Raw genomic sequence first — 19,066 nt, 5'->3', positions numbered from 1 at the left:
AAATTAATTGATCCTGTAACTGGAAGGTTATCCTTCACAGTTTACATTGTGTAATGCTATAGAAATTGAATTGAGGTTAAAATCAAAGTTAGATGGAAAAATCCATTTTAGGTGGAACAGATTACAATAAAAGACATAATTTGGAAAGAGAGGGCATAATTCTCTCTCAACCTAACCTTTATGTAGTTGTTCTGAGGATGAAATGGTGGAAGGGGAAGAACCTTTAGCTCTTTGGAGAAAAGGTGAGATATGAATGTAATAAATGAAAATAATATTAGGAGTGCAATCTTCTGGGTGATATTTATTTATTTAAAGTACTTATGTGCGTCCCTTCAGTGTAAAGCCTCGCCAAGGTGGCTTACACACGGTAACTAAAACAATTATTTTAAAAACCAAATAAACATATTTTAAAAGGTCACCCTGTATGATTGCCTATGTGAGGAGAGAGACAGGGGGGACATGTCCTTGCTAATTCTCCTCAACCTCAGCAGCATTTGATACTGTCAACATTGGTATCATTCTGGAGCAGCTGTCCAAATTAAGGGTTGGTGGCACTGCTTTGCAGTGGTTTCAGACCTACTTGGATGTTGTTTCCAAAGGAGTGATGCTTGTGGCATGCTCTTCAGCCCTGTGGAGCTATCAGTGTGGAGTTCTTCAGGGTTCAGTCTTATTTCACATGCTGTTTAACATCTACATGAAACTGCTGAGTGGGGTCATCTGGAGTTTTGGAGTATAATGTCAGCAATATGCTGACACACAGCTCTACTTCTCCTTGACATCTGCAGGTGAGGCAGTGGATGTGCTGGGCCAGTGTTTTGCCTCGGTAATGGACTGGATGAGAGCCAGTAAACTGAGACTCAATCTGGATAAGACAGAGGCACTGTTAGTGGGCGGTTCCCTAGACTGGATGGATGGGAAGTGTCCTGCTCTTGATGGGGTTACATTCTCTGAAGTAGCGGGTACGCAACTTGCAGGGACTTTTGGATTCATTACTGTCACTTGAGGCTCAAGTGGCCGTGCACATGCAGAGTGTCTTCTATCAATTTTGGCTGCTGGTCCTGCTTGCACAGGGATAGCCTAACTTCAATCATCAAATGTTCCCCTTCTCCCAAGCCTCTGGCTAATTAAACAGTCTATGTCCTTTTAAACTGGGAGTGGGGTTATTGTTTTTGTTAATAACTATTTTATGCATTTTTGTGTTACTGCATTAAACCTCCCTGTGATCCTCGGATGAAGGGTGGTATAGAAACTTAATAAATATTTTAATAATAATAATAATACACAGCTTTTTGAGGTGTTCCTTCACAAAGCTGCATATTTCAAACAGACCACATGTAAGTAAAGGAACCACATGCGAGTAACCACAATAAAATAAAACGAGCCTGAAAACAGCAGCAACTTAATCATGTCCCAGTAAGCAGCCTTCACCTATTACATATTAATAAAAGCTTTAGAGAAGGGACAACATTTTAAAGACTTTTTCAAAAAGTGAGAGTTCCATAAACTACACATGAAACAATCCAGTAACAAAAGCTAAAAACTGAACTCACTACACTGTTAACAGAATCCAGGCCGAAGCAAATACCGTAAATTATTGAGGTCTGCCCAAAAAACTAAGAAAGATTAGGTCATACGTATTGCTTGGATTATGGGGCCACAACTAAAAAGCTTTTCTGTCTGATGGATCTTGAAAGTGTGGCTGTGAGCAGAGACTTGAACTTGAGGGTGCAGGGAGTCCTTGAAATAACCTAGTTCCAAAGGGTGATATTCAACTATGTTTTACTCAGAGTAGGCCCATTGAAATAAATGGGCCTAAATTAGTCATGTGCAGCTGGTACTGACTGATATTACATGATCTGGATACTTATTCCCACAAGCATCCTAACAGCTGTATTCTTTACTATGAAGTTTCTGAACCCTATTTAAAGGCAGACCCATTTGGAGCTTATTACAGTAGTTTATTTTGGATGTAGCCAGGGTGTGAGAGGAGGCAAAACCTGCTTTTTCTAGAAAGGGTTGCAAGTGGCAGCAGCGGAGGAAGCTGCTCGGGCACCTGGGGTGGGGCACCCAGGGGTGGGGCGAGCTGCCCAGAGGGGCAGGGTGCACCACGGGGCCTCCAAAGTCTGCCTGCCTCTTCCACTCAGCTGCCCCACAGCTGGTGGGGAGGCAGCAGGTGGACCATTTGGGCAGCGCGGAGCCTGCGCGCGCCCAAGCCACAGCGTCTCTCCCAAGAGAGACATGTAGCTCAGGCGTGCTGCAGGCCCCACGGTGTGTGACACCCGACATTTTGTTACCCCCCTCAGTGGTGACACCTGGGGTGGTCCGCACCCACCGCACCCCCTTCCTCTGCCCCAGCAAGTGGTAAACGAGAATGAGCTGGGAAAAGGCATGCCAATCACCTATTTTAATATGAATTAAGTTGTATATATGGTGCTATGTCTAAAAACACCACATATACTTTTAACTGTTTTCTTAATTTTCTTTATGTGCTTTATAGAAAAAACCCCTCAACAAATACATTTTTAAATAAATTTAATGATACTTAGTAGGGTCATGTTCTGAATTAGTCCAAAGGAATGATAAAGTCAAGCTGGATAATTTGAAACAAGTTATGGCAGGAAGTATATATAACAAATTTAAAATAAATGTGTGTTAAGTCTCTCTCTTGCTCTCTGAGGAATGATTTCCAACTTCATGTGGGTTCAATATGGACACCAAACTTTGCACTTCAAGACAGGAAATAAAAGTATTAAGTTGAGTTTTTACATTACTGTGGTAATGTGCCGCTATCCCCTTTCAGTGCAGGCTGGATCCAGTTCCCATTAATTTATAAAGGAGCTGAACACATGCTTAGGCAGGAGGCTTAAACCCTAAACCAGTGATTCTTTGGCTTATTTGTCTGTGGTTTCATTACACTGGGCATGTATGACACAATGCAATGTGTTTTCTAACAGCTGCTCTTTAGGTAAATTAATACCTGGGGCCTCTTTACTTCTATCCACAATTTTAACTACTGGAACAGACCTTTAATGTAAAACTTATCTCACCGGATTGCTATTTGGATTTTTTTTTTAATTATAATTTTCAAACACACTTGTTATAAACCAAATCCTTATAAACTGAATCACAACTAATCTCACACAGGTTATTAAGTAAAATAAATACAAGTTCATTCTCCATTCACTGAATAAATGCAGCAAATTCATCTGACTTCAGAGGAGCTCAAGAAAATTAAAACTCATTGAAGCTCACAGGCTATGCGTTTGTTTCAGGACTTCATGGACTGGGACAAATCAGGCAGTGCAGTTATTTTTATTAAGCAAGATGCTATTTTTTGTTTGCCTTGTCATTGGAAGGAGCCAATAAGTTTCCAGTTGTAGAGACTGCACTATAGTTAGAACATGCTATTGTTGATACTGTGATTCAGTGTATATGGAATATGAGTGGACAGTTTTGACCAGTCTCAACTTTTTTTTTGAATAATAAAAATAAAAAATCAAGATAAAAAAATTCTAGCTTTCAGAGGTTTGAGACTTTTCAGGCAGCATGCATGTCGTAATCCAGGATTTCAAAGTACAGTTGTACCTTGGAAGTCGAACGGAATCCATTCTGGAAGTCTGTTCGACTTCCAAAACGTTCGGAAACTAAAACATGGCTTCTGATTGGCTGCAGGAGCTTCCTGCAGCCAATCGGAAGCTGTGGGAGCTCCGTCAGACATTTCAGGTTCCAAAGCACGTTCGCAAACTGGAACACTCACTTCTGAGTTCACGGCGTTCAGGAGCCCAAACGTACAAGTACCAAGGCGTTTGGGATCCAAGGTTCGACTGTACCTCTGTACATAAACTGATTAATATTTTGGAATTTCCTTAATGAAGTCCATCCTCAGCGTCTGTGGGGTCAGCTTTGAAGTAGCAGTGAAGAATGGTGGACCAAAGCTCCCCCCACCTACAGCCAGCACTCCTCCTTTCACAGATTTCTCTTGCATCTAATTTGGTAGCTGGACAGAGAGGGAAGCAGATGTCATCCCTCAGCAAGCAGGAATTGGCCCTGGACTTCATTTGCTAGCATGTCACTGTCAAAACATGGTTGTTGTTATTTTGTTTTTTGTTTTACTTTGCTGCTGGAGGTATACTGATCAGGCAACCAATGTACGCAGTGGCTGCCCAGTTTGTATAATCTGGGGAGAAAAAAATTCTAGTGTCACACATCAGAGGTTACACCAAACATTATTTTTCTTGTACAGAGAGCTCAATCTCCCTTGTATGAAGGAGCAGCTATTTCATTCAGTTCACAGTCTGCCTTTGATATCTACTCATCTAGCATCCACCCAGCTAAGACAGTCTCTAGCTCTGTCATTATACAAATATGTGGCGAGAGACTAGAGTGCTCCTGTCTTTTTATATTCATAGCTAATCTAGTTTAATGCGATAATGGTCCAGCTGCAGGAAGGAATTTCATTAACACTCTTTCTTTTCATCCTAAAAACACAATCATCTGGTTTTTTTAAATTAGGCTTTTCTGAACGGCTGTGATTTTTTTTGTTTATTTAAAAATAGCAAATTGTCACATGCAACCTCTAAATAAGCAGTCTTTCATGTTGCCATAGTGACACAATAGCCACTAAACCATAGACTGAGGAAAGAAGAAGCAAGTGCAGGCATATATATTGAATTAGTTTTGCAGTTCTTTGTTTCCTGAAGTCGGTATTTTTATAACTGTTTGGAGAACATACAGTTTTAACCCATTAAAACAGTGAAAGTCTTTAGGATTTATTAGGTTGTGTGTTTTACATCATGGCAAGCCACGTAGCCTGGAAACAATTAACCTTGTAGGTGTGATTTAAGTGCATGGCACACATTGCACAGAGGTGAACTTGATAAGTGTATAATCAACTGGAAATGACAACTGCCACCGTGATACTATTATTATTATTATTATTATTATTATTATTATTATTATTATTATTAATTGGGGGTGTATGGGAGCAGCCAGTGCCCCTAGGAATTGCTTTACATCATGATGCAGTGTCATTCCCATTGACACAATCTGTTTTTTTAATTAGGAAGGCTACTATCAGCATTGCCAGTGGCAGCAAATTGTGTGTGTGTGTGTAAAAAAAAAGAAAAAACTGTCAGGCACCTCATCCACAGTGTCGCTCCAATTATAAGAATTCAAATGCAACCTTCCTCCTGAATTATTAGAATGCACCATTATTTGCCCAAAGCTGCCAAATTTCCCCCATCCTTTTTTGCAGGGGAATTCTTGCTCCTGTGCTAGCAAGTAAGCTAATGACACTATTGAAACTTGTATTTGGCTCGGAAATATTAAGCTTGCAAGCTTGTACTGCATTCCTCAGATATGAGGTAATCATTACGACCCTCTGCATTATTGTACAGGTTTGATTTTAATCTAAATTTCCCCCTTTCAATTTGAACCACCCTACCCCCAAGGCCCTATTGTCTTCCTTACACCACTTATTTTCGGACAGCAGAAGGAAAGGGAGGGAGATCTGTCCCCCTTTCACACGTGACAATACAGGTCCCGTACCTGGGGGAAACTACATTTTCCAGAGCCTGTTTGCACCTGTGGTATTAAATAACAGATGCCAGAGGGGAGAGATGGCTTCTTTTCCTCCTGCTTGTTGCTTCTTGCCACTGCAAAGTAAGTGGACTTAGAGGAAAGGTGGAAGAAGTTTGGAGAACTGGTTGATGGACTGTGACTGTGTAGAAGCGGTGAGGGTGGGCAAAAACACAATTCAGATCACTTGGGGAATAAACCAAGCTATTTCTCAGTCTTTGGAGAAATAGTTCTAAGCCAAGCAACCCTAGGAAAAGAACCAGCCATTACTGCCTAAGTATGGAAATAAAAATGAGAAATGTGAAGGGCTTTTAATGACCTGTGTTCTCTATTTTTTGTTTTCTAAAGGTTACGGGTTTTGATTTATTCTCCACCAATTTTCACTTGGAAACCAAATGTTACAAAAAAAGGATGCAAAGCACTCCAAAATCTGTGTATTAATAAGCTTGGCATACCTCAGGGGTATTCATCTCAGGTGCAAGGTGTTGGCTAAGTCAGGCCTTGCAACCTGACAAGCCAAACAAAACTCACCAATTGCATATGGCAGCCACAGGGAGGTTTTCAAGCACCTCAACACCATAATTACAAGTCTGGTCGGCTGCAGTCAGGCTGCTGTGTCACAGGTGATTCAGGCCTGCTTTGGGCTATTTGTAAAAATGAATTAATGTTAATTCTGATGAACAGCACAGTGTTCAACAATCCACACTTCAAATGCCTTAATTATGATTATGATAAAGAACTTTGCCATGAATGTGCTCACTTTTTCATCCCAGTGTCTCAGTTTTCAAGGAAAATTGTTAAATGTGTTGCAGTCAATAACAGAAGAGTTCAAATCAATCCTCTCATGCAATGGTCACACTTCCTCCACTTGTTGGGTGACCATGAAAGAGATGTGTGTTGAGTTCCTTCATGTAAGGAAGGATCCTCTACACCAGTGAGGACAATTCTAGAGAACTTCAATAGATGCACACACACAGGGCCCATTCTTATTGCGGCCATACCTGTGGCTAGCGGGGTCTGTGGCCCGCAAAAGAACTGGCAAGCAGAATGTGAAACTAGCAAATTAAACCAGGGACTTTGCTTGCATGAGCCAATAATAATACATATTCTGACTCGGATCAAACCAATGCTTCAGCCTGATGCTGTACTACCTTGTGGTTTTTCCAGTACGGTTTATATCGCTTACTCAAATTATAGCAATCAAGTATGTGTTCTCTGTGCGTTGTGTCCATAAAAGGCCAGATGTATGGTATTGTGCAAGGCAACTGGGCAACATATCAGTTATGTTCTAACAAACGAAAATATTAAAGGAATTTAGTGTATTCAAATGCAAGTGTTTGTACAGTGATTTCAGTGTTTGAGAGGGCCAGTTCTGATTGTATTGTTTGCCCTTCACAGAAGTTCCAAGAAGGCAAGAATCTCTGCTTTTGAGACCTTTTCTTCAAAATCCAAAATAATGTTTCTCTACAGCTTTTTCTCTACGGAGAAAAAAAGAAAGGTTACATTGGGCACAACCTGATAAAATCCACTGGAAATGTTGAGAAGTGTATCAGACCTGTTTTAAATCAGACTAGGTTAGGATTATGTGGTCTGGTTTGTTTGTTCTCTGCAGACTGAGGTCTGCTAGCTGTGATCAGATTGTGCTGCCCACATGAGGGTAACAGAGTTACTGTATCTGATCTGAAGGCTTTGCACAACCTTGTCTGCCTCTTGAAAGCCAGGCGTGTCGAAACTCTTCCGCAGCTGACCTAGTCCCGGGGAAATGGCTCGGTCTCATTCTCCCCCAGCATTTCAGAGGTTAATTTCACAGAGGGATCAGATTACTTTCTAGGGCCGTTTATAGTATTCACCTTCTAGCTAGCTTGCTTCTTTCCCAGCCTCGTGCGGAGCCACTGTGTGTGCTGTTGAGAGAAGCAGCCTTGTTTTCTCCTGTGTGTCACCGGGCATCCCAAGATCCTAAACTCTTTTTTTTTTTTACCCCTTCCTGCTGGAGTGTTTTGATGGCAGCCAAATGAAGGTGTCAACCTGTAAAATAAATCTGGCCCCTTTCTCTAGAGTTCTTCATGGGCAGCAAAGTGGAGAAATGCTTTGGCCTAGGGACCTGGCAAGGTAGGAATATTCTTCTTCTTTTTTGCACTTCGAATAAGGATGGTCTTCATGTGGTGGGTAAAGGGAGAGTAGCAAAGGAGGAACGTTGAGATTTTTATTTGAGTAGGTGACTGAATCTTTGCAACACTGGCGTAAGAATTCTCCTTGCTGAAATGCCGTGAGTACAGCACCGAATTGAAGTTGGAACAATGAATGAAATCTGACTTTTATTACTTTGATTTTCAATGTAATAACACATTTTAGGGGGTGGATGTGTGCAGTTGACAGATGGCAACCTTGGGGTCCTTAGAAGGAATGGCAGTATATAAATGAAATACCGGTAAATAATCTAAATACACAATTAAAATTGCTCTCTACTGTGGAAGTAGAGTGTCAGAAGGTTTTTTTAAAAAAATGCTTTTTCTTGTGCAACTTACTACACTTATATTCACTTATTAGTCAAAACATCTAACAACAATAAGGATATTTTGAACAGTCAGGTTTTTAAAACATCTCTCTCCCTCCCCCCCCCCCATATGTATGTGTGTGTAACAACAGAGTTATTGTTCAATGACTGTAAATTGGGACTAGTTTCAAACCCACATTGCTGTGTGGTCTGCAGCAAGTATTGCGTACAAAAACGGGAACAGTAACTATCTCAGAGGGATTGTTGTGATGGCAAACACAGCAAAGACTTTGCAAGTCAAAGAATAATGTTCCAGCAATTCCAGACTTCTTTTGCTTGATGTTCCAAGTGCTTTCCCTTCCTTATCCTGCAGGTGGAGACTTTCTTTGAAGTCTCTCTGTCCATGCTCCTGTTCCCTGGGATAAAAACCTGCGGTCTCCTCTACAGTTTGCTTTGTCTACCTGGCTGAAATCTGCTCAGATTCTCCAGTTTCCCATAGGAAATACAATCACATTGTGTCCCCGTTGCTTGAAACTGGACTTGTGATGATTTTAGGCTGCTAGGCAGATCAGTCTTGTATCCATACTGGTATCCCCTATATGAGGACAGGCCACCAGGAAAGCCTGACATTGTAAAATTAGCAATGTACCTTATTCCTGTATGTAAATCTAGATGGAAATGTGCCCTAGTGGAGACTGGCTATTGTGGCATGTTTGTTACATTTCTATTCTCCCTTTCCTCCCAAAGAAGCCAGGGAGGCAGACCACAAAACATTCTGAAAAGCTTTTAAAATTGTTGTATACTTGGAATCCCCAAGTATGTTCCTTTTATTCTTGCTTGTTTTTATTTGCTTGTGAACCACCTTGGCATTCTCAAAATGAAAGGCAGTATCTAAATTCTTTTATTAAAAATGTTGGTAATGATGATGACACCTCACAAAATGGGTATCCTGTTGTTAGGCGGCTTTCTGCTAGACTCTGTGCCTGACTTGTACCCAATTTACAGGTGAAGCAAATTGCCTTTTGTTTTGCTTGTTGCTGTTTTGAGTGCAAGAGTCAAGTTACCTTTCAGTGGGAGCAGGTCTTGTAAATTTGATGCAAGAAAGACACCATCCCAACATATGATAGACCAGTTAAACTGCATTGTTTCATTCATAGTAGACTCTTGGCCACATATGTAAACTTGTGCTAAACCAGACTCAGATGAATATATAAACTAGTATAAGTTTTCAGGTGGTCAGAAAACAACCTACTGGTGCAACATTATACCCATTCCCCGTTTGTAAGAACTCAGTTGTTTACTGTGGCAGCAGCTGCACACTGGAACTCCCAGCCTATTTAGATCAAGCAAGCACCTTCACTGTACTCCTTTTGACACCTGCTAAAATCATTCGTGTTTAGACAAGCCAACCCAGATGTTTAGAAAGTTGAGGTAATTTTAATCCATTTTGTATTTAAACCTTTGTACATCTTAAAGTATGGGACACGGGTGGTGCTGTGGGTTAAACCACAGAACCTAGGACTTGCTGATCAGAAGGTCGGCAGTTCGAATCCCCGTGACGGGGTGAGCTCCCGTTGCTCGGTCCCTGCTCCTGCCAACCTAGCAGTTCGAAAGCACACCAAAGCGCAAGTAGATAAATAGGTACCGCTCCGGCGGGAAGGTAAACAGCGTTTCCGTGTGCTGCTCTGGTTCGCCAGAAGCGGCTTAGTCATGCTGGCCACATGACCCGGAAGCTGTATGCCAGCTCCCTCAGCCAATAAAGCGAGATGAGCGCCGCAACCCCAGAGTCGGTCACGACTGGACCTAATGGTCAGGGGTCCCTTTACCTTTATCTAAATCTTGAAGTATTATTGTAGTTTCCCCACCCCCCTTGATTTTCTTCATTTGTCGCTTTGAGGTTTTTTTACAATCAAGTGGTATAGAAATGTTATTAAATGAATAAATAACCTGGGTGGCCCAGCCGGTGGTGGACAATGTGAGCAGCCATGCTACAAAAATCTGGAGCGGTGTCCCCTACCTGTTCGTTCCCTCTCTCATCTTGATGTAACTCTTACCTTGCTTGATGGACAGTCACTGAGTTTCTGCATACTGCTTCAGGGTATACTCAGATAGGCCTGACTGACCGAGACCAATTTGATCGCAATTCCAGAAACTGTCTGCAAATATGTATGGGATTTGGATCCCAGCTGCTGCCCACTAGCAGCTTCATAATGACTCCTGGCTCTCACTCTGTCACAGCTGCGACACTTCAGTCTTCCATATAAATTATGTGTGTATTTGGTGTTGGTCTCTATGTGGCTGTTAACAAACTGGGTGGTACTGTATAATGCAGGTTCAGTGCATTTTAAAAGAAAACTCTGCAATAAGTGCAGGAGGCAGTGGCAGGCATCTGCTGTGTACTGGCTACACATCTAGGAACAGCTGGGCGGGGGAATTGTGCAGCAGTCCCTTTCCCAAACCAAACATTTGCTTCCAAGCAACCCCAGGAGAATGATTTCAGCTGTGTGTTTGCATTGCTTTGGGTGTGCTTGTTATCATGTAGAGAAATGTGTGAGACAGTCACTACTTTGATATTGCCAGCAAAAACCTCTGAAATCGGGTGGCAATTGTTAGTTCTTGTACAGTTGTTTGTTTGGAGATTTTTTTTAAAGAACAACAAGCAACATCAAGACAAAATAAGAAGTAATGTAATTATTAACAGATGGTGATGATGCCATGTTTAACATTTTTTTCCTCTTCAAAAGTAGGTAGCCATAAACTTAAGATCCATTGGCAACTTGACGGTTTTCTGTATGCTTCATCATGATGTTGCAGTTTTATAGCATTTAGAATCATGGAGTTGGAAGGGATCCCAAGGGCCATCTAGCCCAGCCCCCTGCAATGAGGAATCTCAGCTAAAGCATCCACGACAGATGGCCATCCAACCTCTGGTTAAAAACCTCCAAGGAAAGAGTGTCCACCACATCTCACGGGAGTCTGTTCCACTGCTGAACAGCTCTAACTGTCATAAAGTTTTTCCAAATGTTTAGTCAGAATCTCCTTTCTTGCAGCTTGAAGCCATTGGAGTCCTACCCTCAAGAGCAGGCGAAAACAAGCATGCTCCCTCCTCCATGTAAAAGTCCTTAAGATTTTTGAAGATAGCTATCATATCTTTTTTCAGTCTCCCCCTTCCCAGGCTAAACATACCCAGCTCCTTCAAGCGCTCCTCATAAGACTTAGTTTCCAGACCCTTGATCATCTTGGTGGCCCCCCTGCACACGTTCCAGCTTGTCAACATCTTTCTGAAATTGTGGTGCCCAGATTTGGACACAGTATTCCAAGTGTGGTCTAAGGCAGAATAGAGTGGTACTATTATTTCCCTTGATCTGGACACTATACTTCTATTGATGCAGCCTAGATTAGCATTAGCTTTTTTTTTCCTGCTGCTGCATCACATTTTTTACTCATGTTCAGCTTGTGGTCCACCAAAACCCCTAGATTCTTTTCACATGTACTGCTAGTAAGCCAGGTATCTCCCATCTTATATTTGTGCATCTGGTTCTTCCTGACTAAGTGCAGACCCTTACATTTGTCCCTATTGAAGTTCATTTTGTTAGCTTGTGCCCAGTTCTCCAATCTATAGTGTCATTTTGAATTCTGCTTGTCTTCTGCAGCATTAGCTAGACGCCGCCCCAGTTTGGTGTCACTTGCAAATTTGATGAGCATTCCCTCAATTACAAATGACTTTACAAAGTCATTTGTAAAGATGTTAAACAACAATGGACCGAGGACAGAACCCTGCAGCACCCCACTTGTCACTTTTTCCAGGATGACGAGGAACCATTAATGAGTACTCTTGGGATTTGGTCAGTCAACCAGCTACAAATCCACCTAACAGTTACCTCGTTCAACCCACATTTTACCAGCTTCCTCGCCAGAATATCAGGGCGGACAAGTTTGTAATTCCATCAAAAAAGAGATTGGTCTGGCATGACTTATTTGTGAGAAACTCATGCTGGGTCTTTGTAAATCACAGTATCCTTTTCTAAATGCTCACAGACTGACTGTTGAATTATCTGTTCTAGGACCTTTCCTGGTATCAATGTCAAACTCACCTGCGTCTTCCTCCCCCCCTTTTAAAGTAGGGGCCAGCATTTGCCCATCTCCAGTCTGTAGGGACTGTTCTCCAAGAATTCTCAAAGATAATTATCAAAGGCTCTGAAATAACATGCACAAGCTCCTTTAGTACCCTTGGATGCAGCTCATCAGGCCCTGAATATTTGAATGCATTTAAAGTAGCTAGGTGTTCCCTTACTACCTCTTTTCCTATCTTGGGCTGATGTAGCCTATTTTACATAATCTGAGGAAAGCCTCTGATAAACGTAGCTGCATATGTCCCTGATCTGTATATGAAACAAAATCATTCCACACTATATATACATCAAATATTTGCTTTTAGATCATGTTGTTATTATGGAAATCACTGCTGGCTATGTCCATGCACCTTCCATTTCATCATTTCTACATCCATGTTAAAAAAAAGTCAATACGGTTCATGAGTGGAGTGTGTGTGTGTGTGTGTGATCCAACTTTTACTATTTGTTTTATGAGTTATTGCAAACTACTTTGGAAAATTTTTGAACTGCAGCATGGTGCAGAAATGACTTCAATAATTAATAGGCTTCTCTTTTGATTTATATTAAACCAGCAGAATTCCAGCCTAGCAAATATCTTGGCAGGGCTTTATTACAGTGACGGAAGCTCAGGAATTCTTAGGTATTCTGGCATTTTTTCACATTGTAGCGTAAGTGCTGATATAGTTCTGCAGTCTTTCTCTTTTCTTCATAAAATGCTCTTTTTGGTGATTTCTTCCATTCCTAACAACTCCCAACAGACCAGGCTCTTGTGTTTTTATCTCTGAAATATTTTCTCTCTGAGATGTTGCTTAGGTTATAGGTAGGCTAGGAGCTTACAACTGCCTCCCCCACTATTGTTAAGAAGTAATTGTGCACTTGAGCCCAGAGTTATAAATGATGCCTTAAGGCAAATCTGGTACCCTTTCTCTGTGTGGGGGAAAAAAACTGACTATGGAAATAAGATATTAAAGGTCTGCTATGAGGAGAAGCGTCATTGGACGCTTGGTGAAATGGAAATAGGGCACTGCCTGATAAAACACTTCACTATGCCATTTATTTTAAGCAGACAATTGAGGATGTCATCCTTAGTCTCCTAGGAGGCTGTGGGCCAGTGTATAAATTAATAAGTTTTGTGTGCTCTTTTACTTAGTTCTTTTATTTTAATGTTGGAGTCATCATTCATGACACATTAGAAGCATAGGGCTGGTTCGAGATGGTCTGTTCCATGGATGGAAAGTCCTCTTCCATTTACACAGAGATCCAGGAGAGGAAGCACATTTGAGAAAGGGAGCGGGAGTCAATCTTTGCCAAGTCCCCTTTCAGCCCCTATGCACTGCCTCTCAGCAACCACCTCAGGGTAGGGTGGGAACTGCAAACATTATGTATATACGTGTGTGTGTGTGTGTGTATGCACACCACTTAATTCTAAAAATATAAGCATGTTGCATATCATATGATAAACTAAAATAGCAATAAAACCAGACCTTAAAAACAGTAGACATAATACATCTATCACAATAATTGACAGTACATATATTAACTAAAAAATAAGTGACTAAAAGCCACCACTGCAGTGATTTTGCATGGCAAAAATGAACATGAGAACTGGACTTCATATAAGGGGGAGGGAGGTGATTTTGTGAAGAGAAAATCTAAAAAGGCCAGGCCACTGAAAAGAATGTGCAGTCCCCTGCTGTATATAGTATAAAATGGGAGCAGTCTTGGCAGTAATAAACTGAGCTATTTATGTCCCATACTTCTGTACAACTTTAAAATTGTTCAGTCTGTAGCAGCAAGACTTTCAGTTGTCTGTGATGCTCAGCACTTTCTGCCCGGAGATTTAGGAATAGACCAGATGTACATAGTCTTGAACCAGCTGAATGGTAAGCACTTTTAAATCCCAACAGTTTCAGTGAGACCTTTTCACGGTTTCAGTGAATCCTTGATGTTCATTCCAGTCAGGAGAATCACACAAATATTTAGAATTAAAACATGAATTTAACACAGCTACCCATGAGAGTAATATGTCTGAATGAAATCTTTGCATAGTATTCTGATCTCTTTTCTGTAGGTTAGTGTTAATCCTACTTTTGGGTTTGACACTTTACTACTTCCTGATTTATCTCCTGTCCCTTAAGGCATTTCGGAAAGCTTTGTGTTGAATGATTCCCAGAAAACAAGTTCCACTAGTTATGAGTTCTCCAAGCATAAGTGCAAGCTGAAGAGAAAAAGCTTATCCTGTTATACTGAGTTTTCATTTTCAATTTGAGAAATATCCCAATCTCTCTAAAAATGCACTTCTATTATTCTCTACTGTGATCTTTGGATAGTGGTGTTTATAACTTAAATCAGCTGATAGTAATGTTGGTGGCTAACAGCATAGTGAAGATTGAAAAGAGCAGAAGAGAGAGAGGAGGGGCAGTGTATTTAAGAACCAATAAATGAGCTGTGATAAGGGAGACAGAGAGCCTGTTTCTGCTCAGCATTTTCAGTTCTTGAGCAATGCCTTCGCCTAAAAAAAAAATCTTATCATTGCCAAATCTTCTTTTAACATGTATTTTAATTTCTTTGAAGTATTCTGTTATGCTGGTAGTTGCTTAGTGAATTCTTAATCAAATCTGTACACTGTTGGTCTTGGAATAATATCAGTATTAGATTTTAGTAGCAAAAAAGGTTCCACAATTCAGTACAGAAGCATCTTTAACCCAGCTGAAACTAACCTTAGGCTGATGCTGCATGTGAAAACTCGTGCCACAATCAACTTAAGTATCTTTTTCATCACATGCTTAGGAAGACTGAGAAAGCAGTAGGTATGAGAGTATTTAGACTGAAAACCATATGGATGTTGCAGACTCTGAATGCAACATTCCCTCCCCCCACCCCTCCCAGTGTGTTCCTCTGCATACCTGATAGTGTGTATAGGAGAGGAACTGGTGCAGACTCACATGTCAGCAAGATGAGAATGGGCAGAGCTGTCTGAATGGGCCTGGGACAACTGAAACAGCAGAGCCACTGTATCCAACCCCCCCCCCCCCCGGCTACTGTCAATCAGGAAAGAAAAGGGTGCGTGTGCGTGTTGCATCAGATCAAGGGTTGTTGCAGATTAGGAACCAACGATTGGGTCCCTTGGGGGATCCCACCCCAACCCTGCCCCAAAATGACTCACTTTGGGGTTTCTTGCTATATTCTGCCCCAACCCCCCTGCCAACTGAGAGAAGCCCCTCACCCTTTTTTGAACACGCTTGTGGAGTGTTCCCTCAGCCTCCTCTCTTCTCCCCTCTCCTTGGCCAGCCACAGATGCCTTCTCTGGTCTCTGAGCTGCCCCCCTGCCCCAAAGAGAGGTGCCCCCTCCCACTGCCCCACAGGGGCATGGGAAGCACCCCCTGACCAGCACCAGAGACACCATTCACCTGGGGAGCTTGTAGCTAGGGCTGCTGCAACAAACAGTTGTGCAAGCTTTTGAGATGCTAGAGGGCATCAGAGGAGGGAGGAAAGGAAAGAGGAACAGAGACCAGTGTTGCCCATTACACCCCTGACCATCATCAGCGTGTGGATAAGAGAAAAAATCATGATTACAGTGGTACCTCGTGTTACATACACTTCAGGTTACAGACTCTGCTAACCCAGAAATAGTACCTCGGGTTAAGAACTTTGCTTCAGGATGAGAACAGAAATCATTCTCTGGCAGCGCGGCAGCAGCAGGAGGCCCCATTAGCTAAAGTGGTGCCTCAGGTTAAGAACAGTTTCAGGTTAAGAACGGACATCTGGAACGAATTAAGTACTTAACTCAAGGTACCACTGTACTGGAGTGGTAAACCATGTACCTGTTACATAGTCAAATTGGGATACAGTTTCCAACAACCTTGAAATAAACCATAATGTTTGTGTAACATGTCAGGGTTTATATCTGGGCTTATGGCTCCCCTATTAAACCCTGTTATGTTCACATTTTGCCTTCTATTTATAGACGTTTCCATTTGAGTTGGCTTTGAAAATCATATTAACTACACACACACACACACACACACACCCCAAGCTCTGCTATGAGTGTGTGTTTGTGTATTCATTCTGTGCAACTGTTTTGGAGCTGAAATCATGCCATCATTTATTCTTCAGACTGATGATTCAACATTTTGATATAAACCCCATGCAGTCATTGTTATCGTTCCTAGAATTCCTCGTGCCGTGATGTTAGCATCTGATGGGTGTCCCAAAGAAAAACAGTGGAAACAGCTATTCTCACTTTGTTTTATAGTACAGTTTAAGACGCTTTGTGGTTTTTCTTTTCTCAGAAGAATTTCTCTTTTAGGCTGTGATGTCTTGTATCTGTCATTGAACAAATGAATAGCTAATGTTTTAGGAAGAATCACCAAGTTTCCAGTTGAAATGTTGCATGCTCATGTAGTGTAAAATAGCCTTCTAATGGGAGAGTTCCATGTTAAACTTGGACTATTAATATCTGACTTGGTTGTTGATACACGTGTAAGTATGTCACACCTTTATCCAAAAAGCACCTGTATATTACTCTTACTCCTCTTGCTTGAAATAGAAGAGACATGGAGGATTTCTGTTTGTGGGAGAATAAATACACCTTCATGTTCCCAGTAGACAAGCCATGCAAACGAACGAAAGGTAGTAATTATGCATCCTGGTAAAATGATGATGGACTGTACCATATTAAACTTACCTTTTCCAGTTGTGTGTACACATGTGGTTTTGGTATTTGCAGAGCTTTGAATAGTTTGTCTGTTGGGAATCAGGTTTGTTTCTTCCACCAACTGGTATTTAAAAGGATCCGATTTGTTATATTCCTTTTCTGAAGAGGCTGGATTCCTGCGGTTGGCTGCAGTGAGCATTCAAAATCTAGCAAAGTTTGTAAACAGTCAATTTGGCATGGGAGGAATATGATAGTATGAGCAGAATACAGTGGTGCACTTGCCAACACTGCACAAGAACCTTTAACTGCGGTCAGATTTTCAGTTGAGCGTTACTTCTGAGCATGTCACCAAAAATATGCAATTTGCATATGGTACTTTTTTATGGCAAATGCGATGGACTTTAACCATTGCGTATGCGGCATTGCCCTGTGTATAGCTGATGAAGAGCTACTCTTTGTTTTAAATTGAAACTTGGTAAAAGTAAAAGCTAATGGCTCAGAGCTTCAGAGAAGCTACCACCTCTACAGATTTAAGTTTTCTGGTTGTAGTTGAGTTTGACTGGGCAATCCTAGGTTCAAAACCTCACTGACTGGATAGCTTTTGGAAATCACAGATTTTCAGGTACACCTAATTTACAGGATTTCAGTGAAGATAAATGACTCAACCTACTATTGAAAGAAGTATGGGCTTGAGACTTGATTAATACACCAATGTAAAGAATCAGTTATGATGTTGGAGACCCAAATAATTTTAAGTGTTTTAGAGGTAAGGCAGGCAGAAGACTAACTTGGCTAAAGGCTTCTGGTTAACAATGCACTAGCCAGTGATAGTGCTTTTAACCTTGATTGCTATACTAATCTGCATGTTTAAACATGTCTTTTATCCTTCTGGTAATGTTCTTTCCATTTTTTGTGGCTGGTGTTGTGTTCTAGGAATCTGGCAGTGAAATGTTTGTTAAGGACCAGTTGAGATTGTTTTTGGGGGGCTCCCAAAGTTCACAGGAAACTAGTATTTTGGCTGAAACAGAATAGATTCTTATTTAATATTTGAGGTCCTAAAGAGTTTTGGTTAAGATTTGGATATTTAGTCAAATCCCCCCCTTCCTTCTGGGATTGAGCCCGTGCTATTTGTCAGAATCCTTCATTCTTCACTTGGCACCTGCAATTTTTATTTAATTGTAGGCTGGAGTAGGGAAGATTTGCGTTCTTAAACAAGTTCAGTCCTATATGAGGACTTACCTCAGTCATCTTATGAGGCTTCATTTCTTCTCTTTCAAATTGTAATGTCTTACCTGTCAGATTGAGTTTCAGCTTTATTTTCAGTTTTAAAATGGCTTTCCACAACAGGAAGGAAAATGACTATGTCTCTCAGCACTCACATAATTTTCCAGCATTGAAAGTAGATTTCATTTGATTGATCAAGTGACTAAAAGGAAATAAGACAGGGTCTCAAGTTATGGCTGAGTGGACTTTTGTTGGCATCAGAAGTTATTGATTGCCCCAACTAAATTACGAAGATCTTATCATTGTTCACTGAGCATAGAATGCTGTAATTAGGAGGACTGTTACATTTCCCTTCCTTTCCATTTGCGTTTGAATGCAACCACTGAGAAACTGAAGCATGGGCAAAATTTTAAAACAATATGTGTAATGAAGTGGTTTAAAATTGGTATAAAACTACATTCTGGAGTTGGTTTCTACTGAGGAAAAGAGTGCTTGTGTGCATTCTTAGATCTATCAAACATTTTGCTGTGCATAATTTTCATGAGCTTGCTCTTCTATTGGTTAGATTATATTCTGTTTGCAGTTCATTAGGAAGACTATGTTTGCTGGAAGGAAAGGACTATTAATGGTGTAATAACACAGAAATATTATGAAGCAACTACTGTGTACTATGTTTATATCTGTCTTCAGTTCTGCAGCAGCTAATATGTTAATTGGCTGCTATCTAAGTAAAAAGTAAAGAACACTGCCAGTTCTTTCACCATGATTAAGGATGTGAACCATGGAAGTAGAGTCCTTTTCCTCCAGTCTTTTCCCCCCTTGCATGCAGAATTCACTGGTGGCTTTAACTATGGTTAGTTGTTAATCTCTCTCCCTCTCCAAATTGTGCGTCTGTGTCTGTTCAGGAGATAGTGATCCTATTATTTATTGCTGACTGACACAGTTTAGCTCAATGCAAGGTTAATAACAAAAATAAACATGGTTGACGCTAATCAGGGG

At 41.1% G+C, this 19,066-nt stretch overlaps 1 protein-coding gene across 19 annotated transcripts in view; it reads left to right on the top strand.

The window, feature by feature from the left end:
- NAV2 (neuron navigator 2) overlaps window positions 1–19,066 on the top strand; it is a 517,389-nt gene that overhangs the window by 437,814 nt on the left and 60,509 nt on the right. Inside the window, exon 1 of one of the 19 annotated variants that reach the window (XM_083452663.1) lies at window positions 7,446–7,686. The exons of the other annotated variants lie outside the window; for them this stretch is intronic. Within the exon in view, the coding sequence (XP_083308789.1) occupies window positions 7,589–7,686 (98 nt within the window). The 5' untranslated portion in view covers window positions 7,446–7,588. Of the gene's footprint in view, window positions 1–7,445; window positions 7,687–19,066 lie in introns of those variants that run through there. 19 annotated transcript variants of the gene reach the window in all.

This window comes from Podarcis tiliguerta, assembly GCF_965153285.1.
Source record: "Podarcis tiliguerta genome assembly, chromosome: 1".
NCBI classification, from domain to species: domain Eukaryota; kingdom Metazoa; phylum Chordata; class Lepidosauria; order Squamata; family Lacertidae; genus Podarcis; species Podarcis tiliguerta.
The sequence above is the reverse complement of the archived record's forward strand: the minus strand, read 5'-3'. Positions and strand labels throughout refer to the sequence as shown.